Source organism: Coregonus clupeaformis, unplaced genomic scaffold (assembly GCF_020615455.1).
Source record: "Coregonus clupeaformis isolate EN_2021a unplaced genomic scaffold, ASM2061545v1 scaf1739, whole genome shotgun sequence".
Lineage (NCBI taxonomy): Eukaryota > Metazoa > Chordata > Actinopteri > Salmoniformes > Salmonidae > Coregonus > Coregonus clupeaformis.
Genome location: NW_025535193.1, coordinates 15,001 through 37,500, shown reverse-complemented (window position 1 = coordinate 37,500; position 22,500 = coordinate 15,001). Strand labels below are relative to the sequence as shown.

Genomic DNA, 22,500 nt, shown 5'->3' with positions numbered 1-22,500 from the left:
TGCAACTTCCAGCGCGCGTTTACAGTGAACACTGAGGCTGTTTACTGTGAACACTGAAGCTGTTTACTGTGAACACTGAGGCTGTTTACTGTGAACACGGAGGCTGTTTACTGTGAACACTGAGGCTGTTTCCTGTCAACACTGAGGCTGTTTACTGTGAACACTGAGGCTGTTTCCTGTGAACACTGAGGCTGTTTACTGTGAACACGGAGGCTGTTTACTGTGAACACTGAGGCTGTTTACTGTGAACACGGAGGCTGTTTACTGTGAACACGGAGGCTGTTTACTGTGAACACGGAGGCTGTTTACTGTGAACACGGAGGCTGTTTACTGTGAACACGGAGGCTGTTTACTGTGAACACGGAGGCTGTTTACTGTGAACACTGAGGCTGTTTACTGTGAACACTGAGGCTGTTTACTGTGAACACTGAGGCTGTTTACTGTGAACACTGAGGCTGTTTACTGTGAACACTGAGGCTGTTTACTGTGAACACTGAGGCTGTTTACTGTGAACACGGAGGCTGTTTACTGTGAACACTGAGGCTGTTTACTGTGAACACTGAGGCTGTTTACTGTGAACACTGAGGCTGTTTACTGTGAACACGGAGGCTGTTTACTGTGAACACGGAGGCTGTTTACTGTGAACACGGAGGCTGTTTACTGTGAACACTGAGGCTGTTTACTGTGAACACTGAGGCTGTTTACTGTGAACACTGAGGCTGTTTACTGTGAACACGGAGGCTGTTTACTGTGAACACTGAGGCTGTTTACTGTGAACACTGAGGCTGTTTACTGTGAACACTGAGGCTGTTTCCTGTGAACACTGAGGCTGTTTACTGTGAACACTGAGGCTGTTTACTGTGAACACTGAGGCTGTTTACTGTGAACACTGAGGCTGTTTACTGTGAACACTGAGGCTGTTTACTGTGAACACTGAGGCTGTTTACTGTGAACACGGAGGCTGTTTACTGTGAACACTGAGGCTGTTTCCTGTGAACACTGAGGCTGTTTCCTGTGAACACTGAGGCTGTTTCCTGTGAACACTGAGGCTGTTTACTGTGAACACTGAGGCTGTTTACTGTGAACACTGAGGCTGTTTACTGTGAACACTGAGGCTGTTTACTGTGAACACGGAGGCTGTTTACTGTGAACACTGAGGCTGTTTACTGTGAACACGGAGGCTGTTTACTGTGAACACTGAGGCTGTTTACTGTGAACACTGAGGCTGTTTACTGTGAACACTGAGGCTGTTTACTGTGAACACGGAGGCTGTTTACTGTGAACACTGAGGCTGTTTACTGTGAACACGGAGGCTGTTTACTGTGAACACTGAGGCTGTTTACTGTGAACACGGAGGCTGTTTACTGTGAACACTGAGGCTGTTTACTGTGAACACGGCGAGGCTGTTTACTGTGAACACGGAGGCTGTTTACTGTGAACACTGAGGCTGCTTACTGTGAACACTGAGGCTGTTTACTGTGAACACTGAGGCTGTTTACTGTGAACACTGAGGCTGTTTACTGTGAACACTGAGGCTGTTTACTGTGAACACTGAGGCTGTTTACTGTGAACACTGAGGCTGTTTACTGTGAACACTGAGGCTGTTTACTGTGAACACTGAGGCTGTTTACTGTCAACACTGAGGCTGTTTACTGTGAACACGGAGGCTGTTTACTGTGAACACGGAGGCTGTTTACTGTGAACACTGAGGCTGTTTACTGTGAACACGGAGGCTGTTTACTGTAGAACACTGAGGCTGTTTACTGTGAACACTGAGGCTGTTTACTGTCAACACTGAGGCTGTTTACTGTGAACACTGAGGCTGTTTACTGTGAACACGGAGGCTGTTTACTGTCAACACTGAGGCTGTTTACTGTGAACACTGAGGCTGTTTCCTGTGAACACTGAGGCTGTTTACTGTGAACACTGAGGCTGTTTACTGTGAACACTGAGGCTGTTTACTGTGAACACTGAGGCTGTTTACTGTGAACACTGAGGCTGTTTACTGTGAACACTGAGGCTGTTTACTGTGAACACTGAGGCTGTTTACTGTGAACACGGAGGCTGTTTACTGTGAACACTGAGGCTGTTTACTGTGAACACTGAGGCTGTTTACTGTGAACACTGAGGCTGTTTACTGTGAACACTGAGGCTGTTTACTGTGAACACTGAGGCTGTTTACTGTGAACACGGAGGCTGTTTACTGTGAACACGGAGGCTGTTTACTGTGAACACTGAGGCTGTTTCCTGTGAACACTGAGGCTGTTTCCTGTGAACACTGAGGCTGTACCCGCTTTCAGTTACAGTTTTAACAGTGGCCAAGTAGGCTACTGTGGCTATTGGATCATAATGTAGGCCTACCAGAGTGGCCTACCATCAAAAACTATGGAGCAAATGCATCCCATAATATTCTAACGTGGAAATAGCTACTGTATCATTCAGCCTACAGTAGCATCCCAATGTGTGGTGTTCAATGTAGGCCTACATTCCATAAGACTTCTGAAAAAAAAACATGCAGGGCTTGACATGAACCCGGTTATTCACTAGTCCTTCAGACAAGGAGGGGACTCTGAAAATGTTGTGTTTGAAACAAGAAACCACTTTACAAAAAAATATAATATTACAGAGAATCAGACAAATTATGCTACCCTTTGCCTATTGGTTACTTCTCTCTGTGGGCTGATATTTCTTCTGCACTCTGCGCGGCAGTCCCGGGGAGCTGTGCGGTAGTCCCGGGGACCTGTGCGGCAGTCCCGGGGACCTGTGCGGCAGTCCCGGGGACCTGTGTGGCAGTCCTGGGGCTACTGTGTAGGGATGTGCATCTTTCCAGATGATTCACTATGTATCTAGACACATGGGCTCCCCAGACCTTCTAGTTTGAAACTCCTACCTGTCCCACGTCCTCCATGAAGAACTCTGAGTAGTCCAGTCTCTCTCCTACCTGTCCCACGTCCTCCATGAAGAACTCTGAGTAGTCCAGTCTCTCTCCTACCTGTCCCACGTCCTCCATGAAGAACTCTGAGTAGTCCAGTCTCTCTCCTACCTGTCCCACGTCCTCCATGAAGAACTCTGAGTAGTCCAGTCTCTCTCCTACCTGTCCCACGTCCTCCATGAAGAACTCTGAGTAGTCCAGCTGTGGTTTCTCCAGGCTTTTGTCCCAACGACGCGTCTGTCCCAACGACGCGTTCAGCTCACCATACTTCTGATCCCCGTTCTCCTACACACACACACACACACACACACACACACACACAGGTCAGGGCTCTGTTTCATCTGAGGCAAGTCACTGGCACTTTCCCGACAGAGGATGCTGGTGGGTGGAAATATAGGAGGACTAGCTCAATGTAATGGTTGGAATGGAAATGGAATACATGGACTTGTATCAAAGGAATGAACCCTTCCCCACTCTCATATAACCCTGCCCCTCCTCCTCCCTCCATAACCCTGCCCCCCCTCCCTCCATAACCCTGCCCCCTCCCTCCCTCCCTCCATAACCCCTGCCCCCTCCTCTCCCTCCATAACCCTGCCCCTCCTCCTCCCTCCATAACCCTGCCCCCTCCTCCCTCCCTCCATAACCCTGCCCCTCCCCCCTCCCTCCATAACCCTGCCCCTCCTCCCTCCATAACCCTGCCCCTCCTGCCTCCCTCCCTCCATAACCCTGCCCCCTCCTCCCTCCCTCCATAACCCTGCCCCCCTCCTCCCTCCATAACCCTGCCCCCTCCTCCCTCCCTCCATAACCCTGCCCCCCCCTCCCTCCATAACCCCTGCCCTCCCCTCCCTCCATAACCCCTGCCCCCTCCTCCCTCCATAACCCTGCCCCCTCCCTCCCTCACGCCCTCCCTCCCTCCACAACCCTGCCCCCTCCTCCCTCCATAACCCTGCCCCCCTCCTCCCTCCATAACCCTGCCCCCTCCTCCCTCCATAACCCTGCCCCTCCTCCTCCCTCCATAACCCTGCCCCCCTCCCTCCATAACCCTCCCCCTCCCTCCATAACCCTGCCCCCCTCCCTCCATAACCCTGCCCCCCCTCCCTCCATAACCCTGCCCCCTCCCTCCCTCCATAACCCTGCCCCTCCTCCCTCCATAACCCTGCCCCCTCCTCCCATAACCCTGCCCCCCTCCTCCCTCCATAACCCTGCCCCTCCTCCTCCCTCCATAACCCTGCCCCCCTCCCTCCATAACCCTGCCCCCCTCCCTCCATAACCCTGCCCCCCCCCTCCCTAACCCCTGCCCCCTCCTCCATAACCCTGCCCCCTCCTCCCTCCATAACCCTGCCCCCCTCCCTCCATAACCCTGCCCCCTCCATAACCCTGCCCCTCCCCCTCCCTCCATAACCCTGCCCCCCCCTCCCTCCATAACCCTGCCCCCCCTCCTCCCTCCATAACCCTGCCCCCCCTCCTCCCTCCATAACCCTGCCCCTCCTCCTCCCCTCCCATAACCCTGCCCCCCCTCCCTCCATAACCCTGCCCCCCTCCCTCCCTGCCCCCCTCCCTCCATAACCCTGCCCCCTCCCTCCATAACCCTGCCCCCTCCCTCCCCCATAACCCTGCCCCCTCCTCCCCCTCCATAACCCTGCCCCCCTCCTCCCTCCATAACCCTGCCCCCTCCTCCCCCTCCATAACCCTGCCCCCCTCCCTCCATAACCCTGCCCCCCCCTCCCTCCATAACCCTGCCCCCCTCCCTCCATAACCCTGCCCCTCCCCCTCCATAACCCTGCCCCCCTCCCTCCATAACCCTGCCCCCTCCTCCCTCCATAACCCTGCCCCCCTCCTCCATAACCCTGCCTCCTCCTCCCTCCATAACCCCTGCCCCTCCCTCCCTCCATAACCCTGCCCCCTCCCTCCCTCCATAACCCTGCCCCTCCTCCTCCCTCCATAACCCTGCCCCCCTCCCTCCCATAACCCTGCCCCCCTCCCTCCATAACCCCTGCCCCCCTCCCTCCATAACCCTGCCCCTCCTCCTCCCTCCATAACCCTGCCCCCCTCCCTCCATAACTTCCTGCCCCCCTCCTCCCTCCATAACCCCTGCCCCCCCTCCCTCCATAACCCTGCCCCTCCTCCCTCCATAACCCTGCCCCCTCCTCCCTCCATAACCCTGCCCCCTCCTCCCTCCATAACCCTGCCCCTCCTCCTCCCTCCATAACCCTGCCCCCTCCCCCCTCCATAACCCTGCCCCCCTCCCTCCATAACCCTGCCCCTCCTCCTCCCTCCATAACCCTGCCCCCCTCCCTCCATAACCCTGCCCCCCCCTCCTCCATAACCCTGCCCCCCTCCCTCCATAACCCTGCCCCCCTCCCTCCATAACCCTGCCCCTCCTCCCTCCCTCCATAACCCTGCCCCCCCTCCCTCCATAACCCTGCCCCCTCCTCCCTCCATAACCCTGCCCCCCCTCCCTCCATAACCCTGCCCCCCCTCCCTCCATAACCCTGCCCCCCTCCCTCCATAACCCTGCCCCCTCCTCCCCCCTCCATAACCCTGCCCCCCTCCCTCCATAACCCTGCCCCCTCCCTCCATAACCCTGCCCCCTCCCTCCCTCCATAACCCTGCCCCCCTCCCCCCCCATAACCCTGCCCCCCTCCCTCCATAACCCTGCCCCCCTCCCTCCATAACCCTGCCCCCCTCCTCCATAACCCTGCCCCCCTCCCTCCATAACCCTGCCCCCCTCCCTCCATAACCCTGCCCCCCTCCCTCCATAACCCTGCCCCCCCCTCCCTCCCTCCATAACCCTGCCCCTCCCTCCCTCCATAACCCTGCCCTCCCCTCCTCCATAACCCTGCCCCCCCCTCCCTCCATAACCCTGCCCCCCCCCCTCCCTCCATAACCCTGCCCCCTCCTCCCTCCATAACCCTGCCCCCTCCTCCCTCCATAACCCTGCCCCCCTCCCCTCCTCCATAACCCTGCCCCCCTCCTCCCTCCATAACCCTGCCCCCCTCCCTCCATAACCCCTGCCCCCCTCCCTCCATAACCCTGCCCCTCCTCCTCCCTCCATAACCCTGCCCCCCTCCCTCCATAACCCTGCCCCCCTCCCTCCATAACCCTGCCCCCTCCTCCCTCCATAACCCTGCCCCTCCTCCCTCCCTCCATAACCCTGCCCCCCTCCCTCCATAACCCTGCCCCCCTCCCTCCATAACCCTGCCCCCCTCCCTCCCTCCATAACCCTGCCCCCCTCCTCCCTCCATAACCCTGCCCCCCCCTCCCTCCATAACCCTGCCCCCCTCCCTCCATAACCCTGCCCCCTCCTCCCTCCATAACCCTGCCCCCCTCCCTCCCTCCATAACCCTGCCCCCTCCCTCCATAACCCTGCCCCCTCCCTCCATAACCCTGCCCCCCCCTCCCTCCATAACCCTGCCCCCTCCTCCCTCCATAACCCTGCCCCCCTCCCTCCATAACCCTGCCCCCCCTCCCTCCATAACCCTGCCCCCTCCCCTCCCTCCATAACCCTGCCCCTCCTCCCTCCCTCCATAACCCTGCCCCCTCCCTCCCTCCATAACCCTGCCCCCCTCCCTCCATAACCCTGCCCCCTCCTCCCTCCCTCCATAACCCTGCCCCCCTCCCTCCATAACCCTGCCCCCCTCCTCCCTCCATAACCCTGCCCCCTCCTCCCTCCATAACCCTGCCCCCTCCCTCCCTCCATAACCCCTGCCCCCCCCTCCCTCCATAACCCTGCCCCCCCTCCCTCCATAACCCCTGCCCCCCTCCCTCCATAACCCTGCCCCTCCTCCCTCCCTCATAACCCTGCCCCCTCCTCCCTCCATAACCCCTGCCCCCTCCCTCCCTCCATAACCCTGCCCCCCCCTCCCTCCCTCCATAACCCCTGCCCCTCCTCCTCCCTCCATAACCCTGCCCCTCCTCCCTCCATAACCCTGCCCCTCCTCCCTCCATAACCCTGCCCCCCTCCCTCCCTCCATAACCCTGCCCCCTCCTCCCTCCATAACCCTGCCCCCTCCTCCCTCCCTCCATAACCCTGCCCCTCCTCCCTCCATAACCCTGCCCCCCTCCCTCCATAACCCTGCCCCCCTCCCTCCCTCCATAACCCCTGCCCCCCTCCCTCCATAACCCTGCCCCCTCCTCCTCCCTCCATAACCCTGCCCCTCCCCTCCCTCCATAACCCTGCCCCTCCTCCCTCCCTCCATAACCCTGCCCCCCCCTCCCTCCATAACCCTGCCCCCCCTCCCTCCATAACCCTGCCCCCCCTCCCTCCATAACCCTGCCCCCCTCCCTCCATAACCCTGCCCCCCCCCCCTCCCTCCATAACCCTGCCCCCCCTCCCTCCCTCCATAACCCTGCCCCCTCCTCCCTCCATAACCCCTGCCCCCCCTCCTCCCTCCATAACCCTGCCCCCTCCTCCTCCATAACCCTGCCCCCCTCCTCCTCCATAACCCTGCCCCCCCTCCATAACCCTGCCCCTCCCTCCATAACCCTGCCCTCCTCCTCCTCCATAACCCTGCCCCCCCCCTCCATAACCCCTGCCCCCTCCCTCCATAACCCTGCCCCTCCCTCCCTCCCTCCATAACCCTGCCCCCCTCCCTCCATAACCCTGCCCCCCCTCCTCCCTCCATAACCCTGCCCCCTCCCTCCATAACCCTGCCCCCCTCCTCCCTCCATAACCCTGCCCCTCCTCCCTCCATAACCCTGCCCCCTCCTCCCTCCATAACCCTGCCCCCTCCTCCCTCCATAACCCTGCCCCCCTCCCCATAACCCTGCCCCCCCTCCCTCCATAACCCCCCCCCTCCCTCCATAACCCTGCCCCCCTCCCTCCATAACCCTGCCCCCCTCCATAACCCCTCCTCCCTCCATAACCCTGCCCCCCTCCCTCCATAACCCTGCCCCCTCCTCCCTCCCTCCATAACCCTGCCCCCCTCCCTCCATAACCCTGCCCCCCCCCTCCATAACCCTGCCCCCTCCCTCCATAACCCTGCCCCCCCTCCCTCCATAACCCTGCCCCCCTCCATAACCCTGCCCCTCCATAACCCTGCCCCCTCCATAACCCTGCCCCCCTCCCTCCATAACCCTGCCCCTCCTCCCTCCATAACCCTGCCCCCCCTCCTCCATAACCCTGCCCCCCCTCCCTCCCTCCATAACCCTGCCCCCTCCATAACCCTGCCCCCTCCCTCCATAACCCTGCCCCTCCTCCCTCCATAACCCTGCCCCCTCCCTCCATAACCCTGCCCCCCTCCCTCCATAACCCTGCCCCTCCTCCCTCCATAACCCTGCCCCCTCCTCCTCCCTCCATAACCCTGCCCCCTCCCTCCATAACCCTGCCCCTCCTCCTCCCTCCATAACCCTGCCCCCCCCTCCCTCCATAACCCTGCCCCCTCCTCCCTCCATAACCCTGCCCCCTCCTCCCTCCATAACCCTGCCCCCCCTCCCTCCATAACCCTGCCCCCCTCCCTCCTCCATAACCCTGCCCCCCCCCCTCCATAACCCCTGCCCCCCCCTCCATAACCCTGCCCCCCCCCTCCCTCCATAACCCTGCCCCCCCCTCCCTCCATAACCCTGCCCCCCCTCCCTCCATAACCCTGCCCCCCTCCTCCCTCCCTCCTCCATAACCCTGCCCCCCTCCCTCCATAACCCTGCCCCCTCCCTCCATAACCCTGCCCCCCTCCCTCCATAACCCTGCCCCCCCCCTCCATAACCCTGCCCCCCCTCCCTCCATAACCCTGCCCCCCCTCCCTCCATAACCCTGCCCCCCCCTCCCTCCATAACCCTGCCCCCCTCCCTCCATAACCCTGCCCCCCTCCCTCCATAACCCTGCCCCCCTCCCTCCATAACCCTGCCCCCTCCCCTCCCTCCATAACCCTGCCCCCCCCTCCCTCCATAACCCTGCCCCCCTCCCTCCATAACCCTGCCCCCCCTCCCTCCCTCCATAACCCTGCCCCCTCCTCCCTCCATAACCCTGCCCCCCTCCTCCCTCCATAACCCTGCCCCCCCTCCCTCCATAACCCTGCCCCCCTCCCTCCCTCCATAACCCTGCCCCCCTCCTCCCTCCATAACCCTGCCCCCCTCCCTCCCTCCATAACCCTGCCCCCCCTCCCTCCATAACCCTGCCCCCCTCCCTCCATAACCCTGCCCCCCTCCTCCCTCCATAACCCTGCCCCCCTCCCTCCCTCCATAACCCTGCCCCCTCCTCCCTCCATAACCCTGCCCCCCCCTCCCTCCATAACCCTGCCCCCCCTCCCTCCATAACCCTGCCCCTCCCTCCCTCCATAACCCTGCCCCCCCTCCCTCCATAACCCTGCCCCCTCCTCCCTCCATAACCCTGCCCCCCTCCCTCCCTCCATAACCCTGCCCCCCCTCCCTCCATAACCCTGCCCTCCCTCCCTCCATAACCCTGCCCCCTCCCTCCCTCCATAACCCTGCCCCCTCCTCCCTCCATAACCCTGCCCCCCTCCCTCCATAACCCCTGCCCCCCCTCCCTCCATAACCCTGCCCCCCCCTCCCTCCATAACCCTGCCCCCCTCCCCTCCATAACCCTGCCCCCCTCCCTCCATAACCCTGCCCCCCTCCCTCCCTCCATAACCCTGCCCCCCTCCCTCCATAACCCTGCCCCTCCTCCCTCCCTCCATAACCCTGCCCCTCTCCCTCCATAACCCTGCCCCCCTCCCTCCATAACCCTGCCCCTCCTCCCTCCCTCCATAACCCTGCCCCCCTCCCTCCATAACCCTGCCCCCCTCCCTCCATAACCCTGCCCCCCTCCCTCCATAACCCTGCCCCTCCTCCCTCCCTCCATAACCCTGCCCCCCCCTCCCTCCATAACCCTGCCCCCCTCCCTCCCTCCATAACCCTGCCCCCCCTCCCTCCATAACCCTGCCCCCCTCCCTCCATAACCCCTGCCCCCTCCCTCCCTCCATAACCCTGCCCCCCCTCCCTCCATAACCCTGCCCCCTCCCTCCATAACCCTGCCCCCTCCCTCCTCCATAACCCTGCCCCCCTCCCTCCATAACCCTGCCCCCTCCCTCCTCCATAACCCCTGCCCCCTCCCTCCCCCCATAACCCTGCCCCCCCCCTCCCTCCATAACCCTGCCCCCCTCCCTCCATAACCCTGCCCCTCCCCTCCCTCCATAACCCTGCCCCCCTCCCTCCATAACCCTGCCCCCCTCCCTCCATAACCCTGCCCCCCTCCCTCCCTCCATAACCCTGCCCCCCTCCCTCCCTCCATAACCCTGCCCCCCCTCCCTCCATAACCCTGCCCCCCCCCCCTCCATAACCCTGCCCCCCCTCCCTCCATAACCCTGCCCCCCCCCTCCCTCCCTCCATAACCCTGCCCCCTCCCTCCATAACCCTGCCCCCCTCCCTCCATAACCCTGCCCCCCCTCCCTCCATAACCCTGCCCCCTCCTCCCTCCCTCCATAACCCTGCCCCCCTCCCTCCATAACCCTGCCCCTCCCCTCCCTCCATAACCCTGCCCCCCTCCCTCCCTCCATAACCCTGCCCCCCCCTCCCTCCATAACCCTGCCCCCTCCCTCCCTCCATAACCCTGCCCCCTCCTCCCTCCATAACCCTGCCCCCCCTCCCTCCATAACCCTGCCCCCCCCTCCCTCCATAACCCTGCCCCCTCCCTCCCTCATAACCCTGCCCCCTCCCTCCATAACCCTGCCCCTCCCCTCCCTCCATAACCCTGCCCCCTCCCTCCATACCCTGCCCTCCCTCCATAACCCTGCCCCCCTTCCTCCATACCCCTGCCCCCTCCCTCCATAACCCTGCCCCCCTCCCTCCATAACCCTGCCCCCTCCCTCCATAACCCTGCCCCCCTCCCTCCATAACCCTGCCCCCCTCCCTCCATAACCCTGCCCCCCCTCCCTCCATAACCCTGCCCCCCTACCCCTGCCCCTCCTCCCTCCATAACCCTGCCCCCCCTCCCTACCTCTATACTCTTGTTCTTCTCCTGTGTGACATCACTCATCCCCTTGAGGACTTGTTTAGCCTGGTCGTCTTGACTACTGTCCTTCCTCCTCCTAAGCCTCATCTTCCTCGCCAGGGGGTCCCGTGGGCTGGCCCCTACACACACACACACACACACACACACACACACACACACAAAGATAAAATATAAACACAAATATAAATGTCTTCAGCATATCTAAAGCAAGCAACTGCATTTCTCTCCGTCTGGCACACCCACAGATAGGTCTGTATGTACCACCTCCCCCAGACCTAGCCCCACCTCCCCCAGACCTAGCCCCACCTCCCCCAGACCTAGCCCCACCTCCCCCAGACCTAGCCCCACCTCCCCCAGACCCTAGCCCCACCTCCCCCAGACCTAGCCCCACCTCCCCCAGACCTAGCCCCACCTCCCCCAGACCCAGCCCCACCTCCCCCAGACCTAGCCCCACCTCCCCCAGACCCAGCCCCACCTCCCCAGACCTAGCCCCCACCTCCCCCAGACCTAGCCCCACCTCCCCCAGACCCAGCCCCCACCTCCCCCAGGCCTAGCCCCACCTCCCCCAGACCCAGCCCCACCTCCCCCAGGCCTAGCCCCACCTCCCCCAGACCTAGCCCCACCTCCCCCAGACCCTAGCCCCACCTCCCCAGACCTAGCCCCACCTCCCCCCAGACCCAGCCCCACCTCCCCCAGACCCAGCCCCACCTCCCCCAGACCCTAGCCCCCACCTCCCCCAGACCTAACCCCCACCTCCCCCCAGCCCCACCTCCCCCAGACCCAGCCCCACCTCCCCCAGACCCACCTCCCCCAGACCCACCTCCCCCAGGCCTAGCCCCACCTCCCCCCAGACCTAGCCCCACCTCCCCCAGACCCACCTCCCCCCAGGCCTAGCCCCACCTCCCCCCAGACCTAGCCCCACCTCCCCCAGACCTAGCCCCCACCTCCCCCAGACCTAGCCCCCACCTCCCCCAGGCCTAGCCCCACCTCCCCCAGACCTAGCCCCACCTCCCCCAGGCCTAGCCCCCACCTCCCCCAGACCCTAGCCCCACCTCCCCCAGACCTAGCCCCACCTCCCCCAGACCCTAGCCCCCACCTCCCCAGACCTAGCCCCACCTCCCCCAGGCCTAGCCCCACCTCCCCAGACCTAGCCCCACCTCCCCCCAGACCCAGCCCCACCTCCCCCAGACCCACCTCCCCCAGGCCCTAGCCCCACCTCCCCCAGACCCTAGCCCCACCTCCCCCAGACCCTAGCCCCACCTCCCCCAGACCCAGCCCCCACCTCCCCCAGGCCCTAGCCCCACCTCCCCCAGACCTAGCCCCACCTCCCCCAGACCCAGCCCCACCTCCCCCAGACCCAGCCCCACCTCCCCCCAGCCCCACCTCCCCCAGACCCAGCCCCACCTCCCCCAGCCCCAGCCCCACCTCCCCCAGACCCAGCCCCACCTCCCCCAGACCCAGCCCCACCTCCCCCAGACCCAGCCCCACCTCCCCCAGACCCACCTCCCCCAGACCCACCTCCCCCCAGCCCCACCTCCCCAGACCCAGACCCACCTCCCCCCAGCCCCACCTCCCCCAGACCCACCTCCCCCAGCCCCACCTCCCCCAGACCCAGCCCCACCTCCCCCAGACCCAGCCCCACCTCCCCCAGACCCTAGCCCCCACCTCCCCCCAGACCTAGCCCCACCTCCCCCAGACCCACCTCCCCCAGACCCAGCCCCACCTCCCCCAGCCCCACCTCCCCCAGCCCCACCTCCCCCAGACCCACCTCCCCCAGACCCACCTCCCCCCAGACCCAGCCCCACCTCCCCCAGACCCAGCCCCCCCTCCCCCAGACCCAGCCCCACCTCCCCCAGACCCAGCCCCACCTCCCCCAGACCTAGCCCCACCTCCCCCAGACCCACCTCCCCCAGACCCAGCCCCACCTCCCCCAGACCCACCTCCCCCAGACCCTAACCCCCACCTCCCCCAGACCTAGCCCCACCTCCCCCCAGACCCAGACCCACCTCCCCCAGACCTAACCCCACCTCCCCCAGACCCCAGCCCCACCTCCCCCAGACCCACCTCCCCCAGACCCAGCCCCACCTCCCCCAGGCCTAGCCCCCACCTCCCCCAAGACCCAGCCCCACCTCCCCCAGACCTAGCCCCACCTCCCCCAGCCCCACCTCCCCCAGCCCCACCTCCCCCAGACCCAGCCCCACCTCCCCCAGCCCCACCTCCCCTAGCCCCACCTCCCCCAGCCCCACCTCCCCCAGACCTAGCCCCCACCTCCCCCAGACCCAGCCCCACCTCCCCCAGACCCAGCCCCACCTCCCCCAAGACCCAGCCCCACCTCCCCCAGACCCTAGCCCCCACCTCCCCCCAGCCCCCACCTCCCCCAGCCCCACCTCCCCCAGACCCAGCCCCACCTCCCCCCAGCCCCACCTCCCCTAGCCCCACCTCCCCCAGCCCCACCTCCCCCAGACCTAGCCCCACCTCCCCAGACCCAGCCCCACCTCCCCCAGACCTAGCCCCACCTCCCCCAGACCCACCTCCCCCAGACCTAACCCCACCTCCCCCAGACCCAGCCCCACCTCCCCCAGACCCTAGCCCCACCTCCCCCAGACCCAGCCCCACCTCCCCCAGACCCTAGCCCCCACCTCCCCCAGACCTAGCCCCACCTCCCCCAGACCTAGCCCCACCTCCTCCTGCAGCAGATATGACAGCAGGGGATGCTCCAGCCAGTCTCAGCTGGTTCTGAAGAGAGAAGTCAATGTTGTACCACTCTGCTGTCCTGTCCACAGGCTTGGGAGGCATCACCAGGTTGGGGTTCTCACGCACATCTAGAACCTAGAACAGACACAGGAGAGAACACTTAGAACCTAGAACACACAGGATATAATACTTACAACCTAGAACACACACAGGATAGAACCTAGAACACAATACAGAACATATAGAACCTTTAGAACCTAGAACACACAGGACAGAACATTTAGAATCTAGAACAGAGGATAGTGTGTACCTCAAGGTCGGTGAGGAAGTGGATGGCTTCAGGAAGAGTCACCAGACGATTCTTATTCAGAACCAACTTCTTCAGCTTACCACACCTACACAACAACAACAACAACAACAACAACAACTTCATCCACTACACAGCAGATCCTGGTCCGCGGCTTCAGTATGCTCGGCTAGGCCATCCCAACCAGTGTGTTCCATACTCCTTTAAAAATACCTTCGCTTGAAAACCAGAAAAAAAAAACAAGCAATAGTACTGTTTGTCCATTTTGAGACGCCGTAGCCAGTATACGCTTCCTCAAAAATGGTCAGAATTAATAACTCAAGAAATCTGTCATGAATTTGGACTTTTTTTGCCGAGGAGATCTTAGTCACGCAATTTTGTATCTGCCCAAGATGTTTGGTGCAGTATTTCTAACTAAGATGTTTGGTGCAGTATTTCTAACTAAGATGTTTGGTGCAGTATTTCTAACTAAGATGTTTGGTGCAGTATTTCTAACTAAGATGTTTGGTGCAGTATTTCTAACTAAGATGTTTGGTGCAGTATTTCTAACTAAGATGTTTGGTGCAGTATTTCTAACTAAGATGTTTGGTGCAGTATTTCTAACTAAGATGTTTGGTGCAGTATTTCTAACTAAGATGTTTGGTGCAGTATTTCTAACTAAGATGTTTGGTGCAGTATTTCTAACTAAGATGTTTGGTGCAGTATTTCTAACTAAGATGTTCGGTGCAGTATTTCTCAATGAATAAATTAGCATGAAAATGAGTCATCTGTCGTGAGAATGACAAAAGGCTTCACTGAAGAATCCCTACTGTTGACCAATCACCGACGAGCGGCTGTTCGAATGTGTGTTCGAACAGCCGAAGTCCAAATCTAAATGACGTCATAATATAAAGTGCCAGTCAAAAGTTTGGACACACCTACTCATTCCCTCTGTGTCTGTGTGTGTGTGTGTGTGTGTGTGTGTGTGTGTGTGTGTGCGCGCGTGTGTGTGTGTCTGTGTCTGTGTGTGTGTGTGTGTGTGTGTGTGTGTGTGTGTGTGTGTGTGTGTGTGTGTGCGTGCGTGCGTGCGTGCCTGTGTGTGTGTGTGTGTGTGTGCGTGTGTGTGTGTGTGTCTGTGTGTGCGTGTGTGTGTGTGCGTGTGTGTGCGTGTGTGTGTGTGGTACCCACCTACAGAGACCCTCAGGTATGAGTTCCAGGTTATTGTTGGCAGCCATGAACTCCTGGAGGCTGGATAACTTCCCCACGCCAGACGGAACCCCCTCAAAGTCCAGCTTGTTGCTGTTCACATAAAGCTTCTTCAACTTCCCCAGCTTACAGATGGCAGACTGGGGAGAGACGGAGACAGGGGGGGGTGAGACAAGGGTGCAGTTTAAGTCCAACGTCTACGTCAACGAACTAGCAGTGTTGTTGGACCGATCTGCAGCCCCCTGGACTCACCCTGAAAAGATGGAGGTCAGATTGCTGCCCTACTGGCACCAACAGAGTCTACAGGAATAACATATAACATTCTTTGGGAATACAGCATCAACTGGGCTCAACATCAACTTTCAGAAAACCAAAGTTGTAATTTTCCAGAAAAAAAGGCCAGGAATCAGAGCAGCAGACACTCCTTCAAATGAGGAAATAGCATGGTTGAACATGTCTAATGCTACCTGGGACTGACAATCAGTACCTCTGCTGGACTTGGTCTGGCAGTGATTGGACTAAAATAAAATGACTGCAAAGCATTTTACTCCATAAAAAGACAATAAAAAAAAAAATTATATATATTCCTATCCCAATCTGGTGCAAATGATTCAATAGTGTAATTTTACCAATTGCACTATATGGAAGAGAGGTTTTGGGTCCAACCTGTAATTAAGCATTGGGAGAAAAACCCAATACAAAATCTACATACACAATTCTGCAGAATTATCCTAAATATCCAAAAGAAATGACCAAATAATGCATGCAGAGCGGAACTCGGACCGTTCCCTTTAATTATAAATATTAAGAAAAGGACAAGTAACATTTCGACACCGTTTGAAATGAAGCCCCAAAACATCCTTTCAAATCACTGCTGCCCTGGGAGCACACAATATGATAATTACCTCAGCCTAAACAACACCATGGATGGAGAGAGGGATGGAGAGAGGGATGGAGAGAGAGAGGGATGGAGAGAGAGGGAGATGGAGAGAGAGAGGGATGGAGAGAGGGATGGATGGAGAGAGGGATGGATGGATGGAGAGAGAGAGAGGGGGATGGAGAGAGGGATGGATGGAGAGAGGGAGAGAGAGATAGATGGAGAGAGAGGGATGGAGAGAGGGATGGATGGAGAGAGAGAGAGGGATGGAGAGAGAGAGAGAGATGGATGGAGAGAGAGGGATGGAGAGAGAGAGGGATGGAGAGAGAGAGGGATGGAGAGAGAGAGAGACAGAGAGAGAGAGAGAGAGACAGAGAGAGAGAGATGGATGGAGAGAGAGGGATGGAGAGAGAGAGAGAGATGGATGGAGAGAGAGGGATGGAGAGAGAGAGGGATGGAGAGAGGGATGGATGGAGAGAGAGAGAGGGATGGAGAGAGAGAGGGATGGAGAGAGAGGGAGATGGAGAGAGGGATGGATGGAGAGAGGGATGGATGGATGGAGAGAGAGAGAGGGAAGAGAGAGAGGGGATGGAGAGAGAGATGGAGGAGAGATGGAGAGAGGGATAGATGGAGAGAGAGGGAAGGAGGGATGGAGAGAGAGAGAGGGATGGAGAGAGAGAGGGATGGAGAGAGAGAGAGAGATGGATGGAGAGAGAGAGGGATGGAGAGAGAGAGGGATGGAGAGAGAGAGAGAGATGGAGAGAGAGAGGGATGGAGAGAGAGAGAGAGATGGATGGAGAGAGAGGGATGGAGAGAGAGAGGGATGGAGAGAGAGAGGGATGGAGAGAGAGAGAGAGATGGATGGAGAGAGAGGGATGGAGAGAGAGAGGGATGGAGAGAGAGAGGGATGGAGAGAGAGAGAGAGAGAGAGAGAGAGAGAGAGAGAGAGAGAGAGAGAGAGAGAGATGGATGGAGAGAGAGGGATGAGAGAGAGGGATGGAGAGAGAGAGGGATGGAGAGAGAGAGGGATGGAGAGAGAGAGGGATGGAGAGAGAGAGGGATGGAGAGAGAGAGAGAGACAGAGAGAGAGAGACAGAGAGAGAGAGAGAGAGAGAGAGAGAGAGATGGAGAGAGAGAGGGATGGAGAGAGAGAGGGATGGAGAAAGAGATGGAGGGATGGAGAGAGGGATGGAGAGAGAGAGAGAGAGAGAGAGAGAGGAGAGACAGAGAGAGAGAGGGATGGAGAGAGAGGGATGGAGAAAGAGATGGAGGGATGGAGAGAGAGGGATGGAGAGATGGATGAGAGAGAGATGGATGGATGGAGAGGAGAGAGAGAGAGGGATGGAGAAAGAGATGGAGGGATGGAGAGGAGAGAGAGAGAGAGAGAGAGAGAGAGAGAGAGAGAGAGAGAGAGAGAGAGAGAGAGAGAGAGAGAGAGAGAGAGGGAGAGAGAGCGATACCTCGGCCTAAACATCAACACCACAGGTAACTTCCACAAAGCTGTGAACGATCTGAGAGACAAGGCAAGAAGGGCCTTCTATGCCATCAACAGGAACAACCCAATTAGGATCTGGCTAAAAACACATCAATCAGTTATAAAGCCCTTTATGGTTGTGAGGTCTGGGGTCCGCTCACCAACCAAGAATTCACAAAATGGGACAAACACCAAATTGAGAGACTGCATGCAGAATTATGCAAAAACATATTCTGTGTACAACGTAAAACACCAAATAATGCATGCAGAGGAGAATTAGGCATATTCCCGCTAATTAACTAAATCCAGAAGAGAGCAATTAAATTCTACAACCACCTAAAAATGTTTAAACCTTCCATAACAGAGTCCTCACCTACAGAGAGATGAACCTGGAGAAGAGTCCCCTAAGCAAACTGGTCCTGGGGCTCTGTTCACAAACACAAACAGACCCCACAGAGCCCCAGGACAGCAACACAATTAGACCCAACCAAATCATGAGAAAACAAAAAGAGAATTACTTGACACATTGGAAAGAATTAACAAAAAAACAGAGCAAACTAGAATGCTATTTGGCCCTAAACAGAGAGTACACAGTGGCAGAATACCTGACCACTGTGACTGACCCAAACTTAAGGAAAGCTTTGACTATGTACAGACTCAGTGAGCATGGCCTTGCTATTGAGAAAGTCCGCCAAAGGCAGACCTGGCTCTCAAGAGAAGACAGGCTATGTGCACACTGCCCACAAAATGAGGTGGAAACTGAGCTGCACTTCCTAACCTCCTGCCAAATGTATGACCATATTAGAGATAAATATTTCCCTCAGATTACACAGACCCACAAAGAATTCGAAAACAAATCCAACATTGATAAACTCCCATATCTGTTAGGCGAAATACCACAATGTGCCATCACAGCAGCAAGATTTGTGGCCCGTTGCCATGAGAAAAGGGCAACCAGTGGAGCACAAACAACATTGTAAATACAACCAATACTTATGTTTATTTATCTTCCTCACGATTCGTACTACAACTATTTACTCATTGCTAAAACACTGTACATAGCTGATAATATAACACTTGAAATGTTTATTTTCGAAAACTTTTTGAGTGTTATAGATGTTCATATAGCTGGGCGTGCATCAGGGGGTTATAATGTGTTATAAAGGGTTGTACCATAGCTAAGTACAAGTCAAGGGTTTATAAATGTGTTAAAAAGCTTTGTGCCGTATCTTTTTGAAAACCTTTTTCAGTGCATTGATGACTGTTAATTTCTGATGCTTTTCTGTTGATGTTGTTTTGTGGCTTCTCACTTTAGTTTATTATCTACTTGTTTTAGCAATGCAAACATGTTTCCCAACACGCCAATAAAACCCCTTGAACTGAGACAGAGACAAAGAGACAGACAGGTTCTTACAGGCAGCGATGTGAGTTGGTTCCTGCTGAGGTTGAGTGTCTCTAGCTGAGTCCATTGGTCGATACAGAGGGAGAGCTCTGAGATCTGATTGGAGGAGAGGTTTAGGCGCTTCAGACTGCTCAGGGTGTAGAGGCATTCTGGGACACGACTCAGGTCGTTAAAGGACAGGTCCACGTCTGAGGAGAGACGTCACGGGTTGAAGGAAATTCATTTCCTGAGTTTAGTCTTGGCTTGTGTGTATTACCTGCCAGGTGTGTGTGTGTTTGTGTGTGTGTACCTGCCATGTGTGTGTGTGTGTGTTCCCTGCCAGGTGTGTGTGTTACCTGCCAGGTGTGTGTTTTACCACCTGCTACATGTGTGTGTTTGTGTGTGTGTTACCTGCCAGGTGTGTGTGTTCCCTGCCAGGTGTGTGTTTGTGTGTGTTACCTGCCAGGTGTGTGTGTGTGTGTGTGTGTGTTTCTGCCAGGTGTATGTTTGTGTGTGGGTTACCTGCCAGGTGTGTGTGTTACCTGCCAGGTGTGTGTTTGTGTGTGTTACCTGCCAGGTGTGTGTGTTACCTGCCAGGTGTGTGTTTGTGTGTGTGTTACCTGCCAGGTGTGTGTTTGTGTGTGTGTTACCTGCCAGGTGTGTGTTTGTGTGTGTGTTACCTGCCAGGTGTGTGTTTGTGTGTGTGTTACCTGCCAGGTGTGTGTGTTACCTGCCAGGTGTGTGTTACCTGCCAGGTGTGTGTGTTACCTGCCAGGTGTGTGTTTGTGTGTGTGTGTTACCTGCCAGGTGTGTGTTTGTGTGTGTGTGTTACCTGCCAGGTGTGTGTTTGTGTGTGTGTGTTCCCTGCCAGGTGTGTGTGTTACCTGCCAGGTGTGTGTGTTACCTGCCAGGTGTGTGTGTTCCCTGCCAGGTGTGTGTGTTCCCTGCCAGGTGTGTGTGTTCCCTGCCAGGTGTGTGTGTTCCCTGCCAGGTGTGTGTGTTACCTGCCAGGTGTGTGTGTTACCTGCCAGGTGTGTGTGTTCCTGCCAGGTGTGTGTTTACCTGCCAGGTGTGTGTGTTACCTGCCAGGTGTGTGTGTTACCTGCCAGGTGTGTGTGTTACCTGCCAGGTGTGTGTGTTCCCTGCCAGGTGTGTGTGTTACCTGCCAGGTGTGTGTGTTACCTGCCAGGTGTGTGTGTTACCTGCCAGGTGTGTGTGTTACCTGCCAGGTGTGTGTGTTCCCTGCCAGGTGTGTGTTCCCTGCCAGGTGTGTGTGCTACCTGCCAGGTGTGTGTGTTCCCTGCCAGGTGTGTGTGTTCCCTGCCAGGTGTGTGTGTTCCCTGCCAGGTGTGTGTGTTCCCTGCCAGGTGTGTGTGTTACCTGCCAGGTGTGTGTGTTACCTGCCAGGTGTGTGTGTTACCTGCCAGGTGTGTGTGTTACCTGCCAGGTGTGTGTGTTCCCTGCCAGGTGTGTGTGTTACCTGCCAGGTGTGTGTGTTACCTGCCAGGTGTGTGTGTTACCTGCCAGGTGTGCCAGTCCCTCCAGACTGGTAGGCATGTTGCTCTGTGTTCTCTGGGAGCTCCTCAGGTGGAGAGTCTGGAGGGCTACCATGGCTGGCAGCTGCCTGCTCACACACAGGACCACTTAGACAGCTCCTTAAGGCTTATTAAGGACTTAGACAGCTCCTTAAGGCTTATTAAGGACTTAGAAAGCTTCTTAAGGCTTATTAAGGACTTAGAAAGCTTCAAACTCTAGCTGTTCATGCATCAGGGGGTTAGAATGTGTATTAAGGAGTTATAAAGCTTCGTACTATAGCTGATCATGCATCAGGGGGTTATAATGTGTATTAAGGTGTTAAAGCTTCAAACTGTAGCTGTTCATGCATCAGGGGGTTATAATGTGTATTAAGGAGTTATAAAGCTTCGTACTATAGCTGATCATGCATCAGGGGGTTATAATGTGTATTAAGGTGTTAAAGCTTCAAACTGTAGCTGTTCATGCATCAGGGGGTTATAATGTGTATTAAGGTGTTAAAGCTTCAAACTGTAGCTGTTCATGCATCAGGGGGTTATAATGTGTATTAAGGAGTTATAAAGCTTCGTACTATAGCTGATCATGCATCAGGGGGTTATAATGTGTATTAAGGTGTTAAAGCTTCAAACTGTAGCTGTTCATGCATCAGGGGGTTATAATGTGTATTAAGGTGTTAAAGCTTCAAACTGTAGCTGTTCATGCATCAGGGGGTTATAATGTGTATTAAGGTGTTATAAAGCTTCGTACTATAGCTGATCATGCATCAGGGGGTTATAATGTGTATTAAGGTGTTAAAGCTTCAAACTGTAGCTGTTCATGCATCAGGGGGTTATAATGTGTATTAAGGACTTATAAAGCCTGGTATCGTAGCTGGTCTTGCGTCAGGGGGTTATAATGTGTATTAAGGTGTTATAAAGCTTCATATCATAGCTGGGCGTGCATCAGGGGGTTATGTGTATTAAGGTGTTATAAAGCTTCATATCATAGCTGGGCGTGCATCAGGGGGTTATAATGTGTATTAAGGTGTTATAAAGCTTCATATCATAGCTGGGCGTGCATCAGGGGGTTATAATGTGTATTAAGGTGTTATAAAGCTTCATATAGCTGGGCATGCATAAGAAGGTTATAATGTGTATTAAGGTGTTATAAAGCTTGGTACCGTAGCTGGGCGTGCATCAGGGGGTTATATTGTGTATTAAGGTGTTATAAAGCTTCATATCATAGCTGGGCGTGCATCAGGGGGTTATAATGTGTATTAAGGTGTTATAAAGCTTGGTACCGTAGCTGGGCGTGCATCAGGGGGTTATAATGTGTATTAAGGTGTTATAAAGCTTCATATCATAGCTGGGCGTGCATCAGGGGGTTATAATGTGTATTAAGGTGTTATAAAGCTTGGTACCGTAGCTGGGCGTGCATCAGGGGATTGTTGTTCAGGATGAGGGTCTGGAGGTGAACGAGACGTCTCATCTGAGGGGGGAGGCTGTCCAGCTTGTTGTCACTCAGGTCCAGGTACAGCAGGTCAGTCAGGTTGATGAACAACTGGTTGGGAATGGCATCGATGCTGAGAGGAGAGGAGGACAGGGTCAGTATTAGGTTATAAGGCAGGTTGATGATCAACTGGTTGGGAATGGCATCGATGCTGAGAGGAGAGGAGGACAGGGTCAGTATTAGGTTATAAGGCAGGTTGATGATCAACTGGTTGGGAATGGCATCGATGCTGAGAGGAGAGGGTCAGTATTAGGTTATAAGGCAGGTTGATGAACAACTGGTTGGGAATGGCATCGATGCTGAGAGGAGAGGACTGGGTCAGGATAATCTACTATATATATATATCCTGTTATAGCTTAGGCCTGTATGCCACCTGTTATTAGAGGTTATAAGGCCTGTATGCCACCTGTTATTAGAGGTTAAAAGGCCTGTATGCCACCTGTTATTAGAGGTTAAAAGGCCTGTATGCCACCTGTTATTAGAGGTTATAAGGCCTGTATGCCACCTGTTATTAGAGGTTATAAGGCCTGTATGCCACCTGTTATTAGAGGTTATAAGGCCTGTATGCCACCTGTTATTAGAGGTTATAAGGCCTGTATGTCACCTGTTATTAGAGGTTATAAGGCCTGTATGCCACCTGTTATTAGAGGTTATAAGGCCTGTATGCCACCTGTTATTAGAGGT

General features: G+C 56.8%; 1 protein-coding gene across 1 annotated transcript in view; it reads right to left on the bottom strand.

Annotated features, from left to right (window-relative positions):
* Positions 1–22,500, bottom strand: part of flii (FLII actin remodeling protein) — a gene marked incomplete at its 3' end in the record, with an annotated part of 81,131 nt that overhangs the window by 47,150 nt on the left and 11,481 nt on the right. Inside the window, exons 6-13 of the mRNA XM_045218710.1 lie at positions 21,728–21,889; positions 20,316–20,419; positions 18,829–19,004; positions 15,046–15,203; positions 13,882–13,966; positions 13,559–13,706; positions 10,863–10,996; positions 2,891–3,217 (exon numbers count right to left, since the gene is read on the bottom strand). Of these exons, the coding sequence (XP_045074645.1) occupies positions 2,891–3,217; positions 10,863–10,996; positions 13,559–13,706; positions 13,882–13,966; positions 15,046–15,203; positions 18,829–19,004; positions 20,316–20,419; positions 21,728–21,889 (1,294 nt within the window). The remainder of the gene's footprint in view (positions 1–2,890; positions 3,218–10,862; positions 10,997–13,558; positions 13,707–13,881; positions 13,967–15,045; positions 15,204–18,828; positions 19,005–20,315; positions 20,420–21,727; positions 21,890–22,500) is intronic.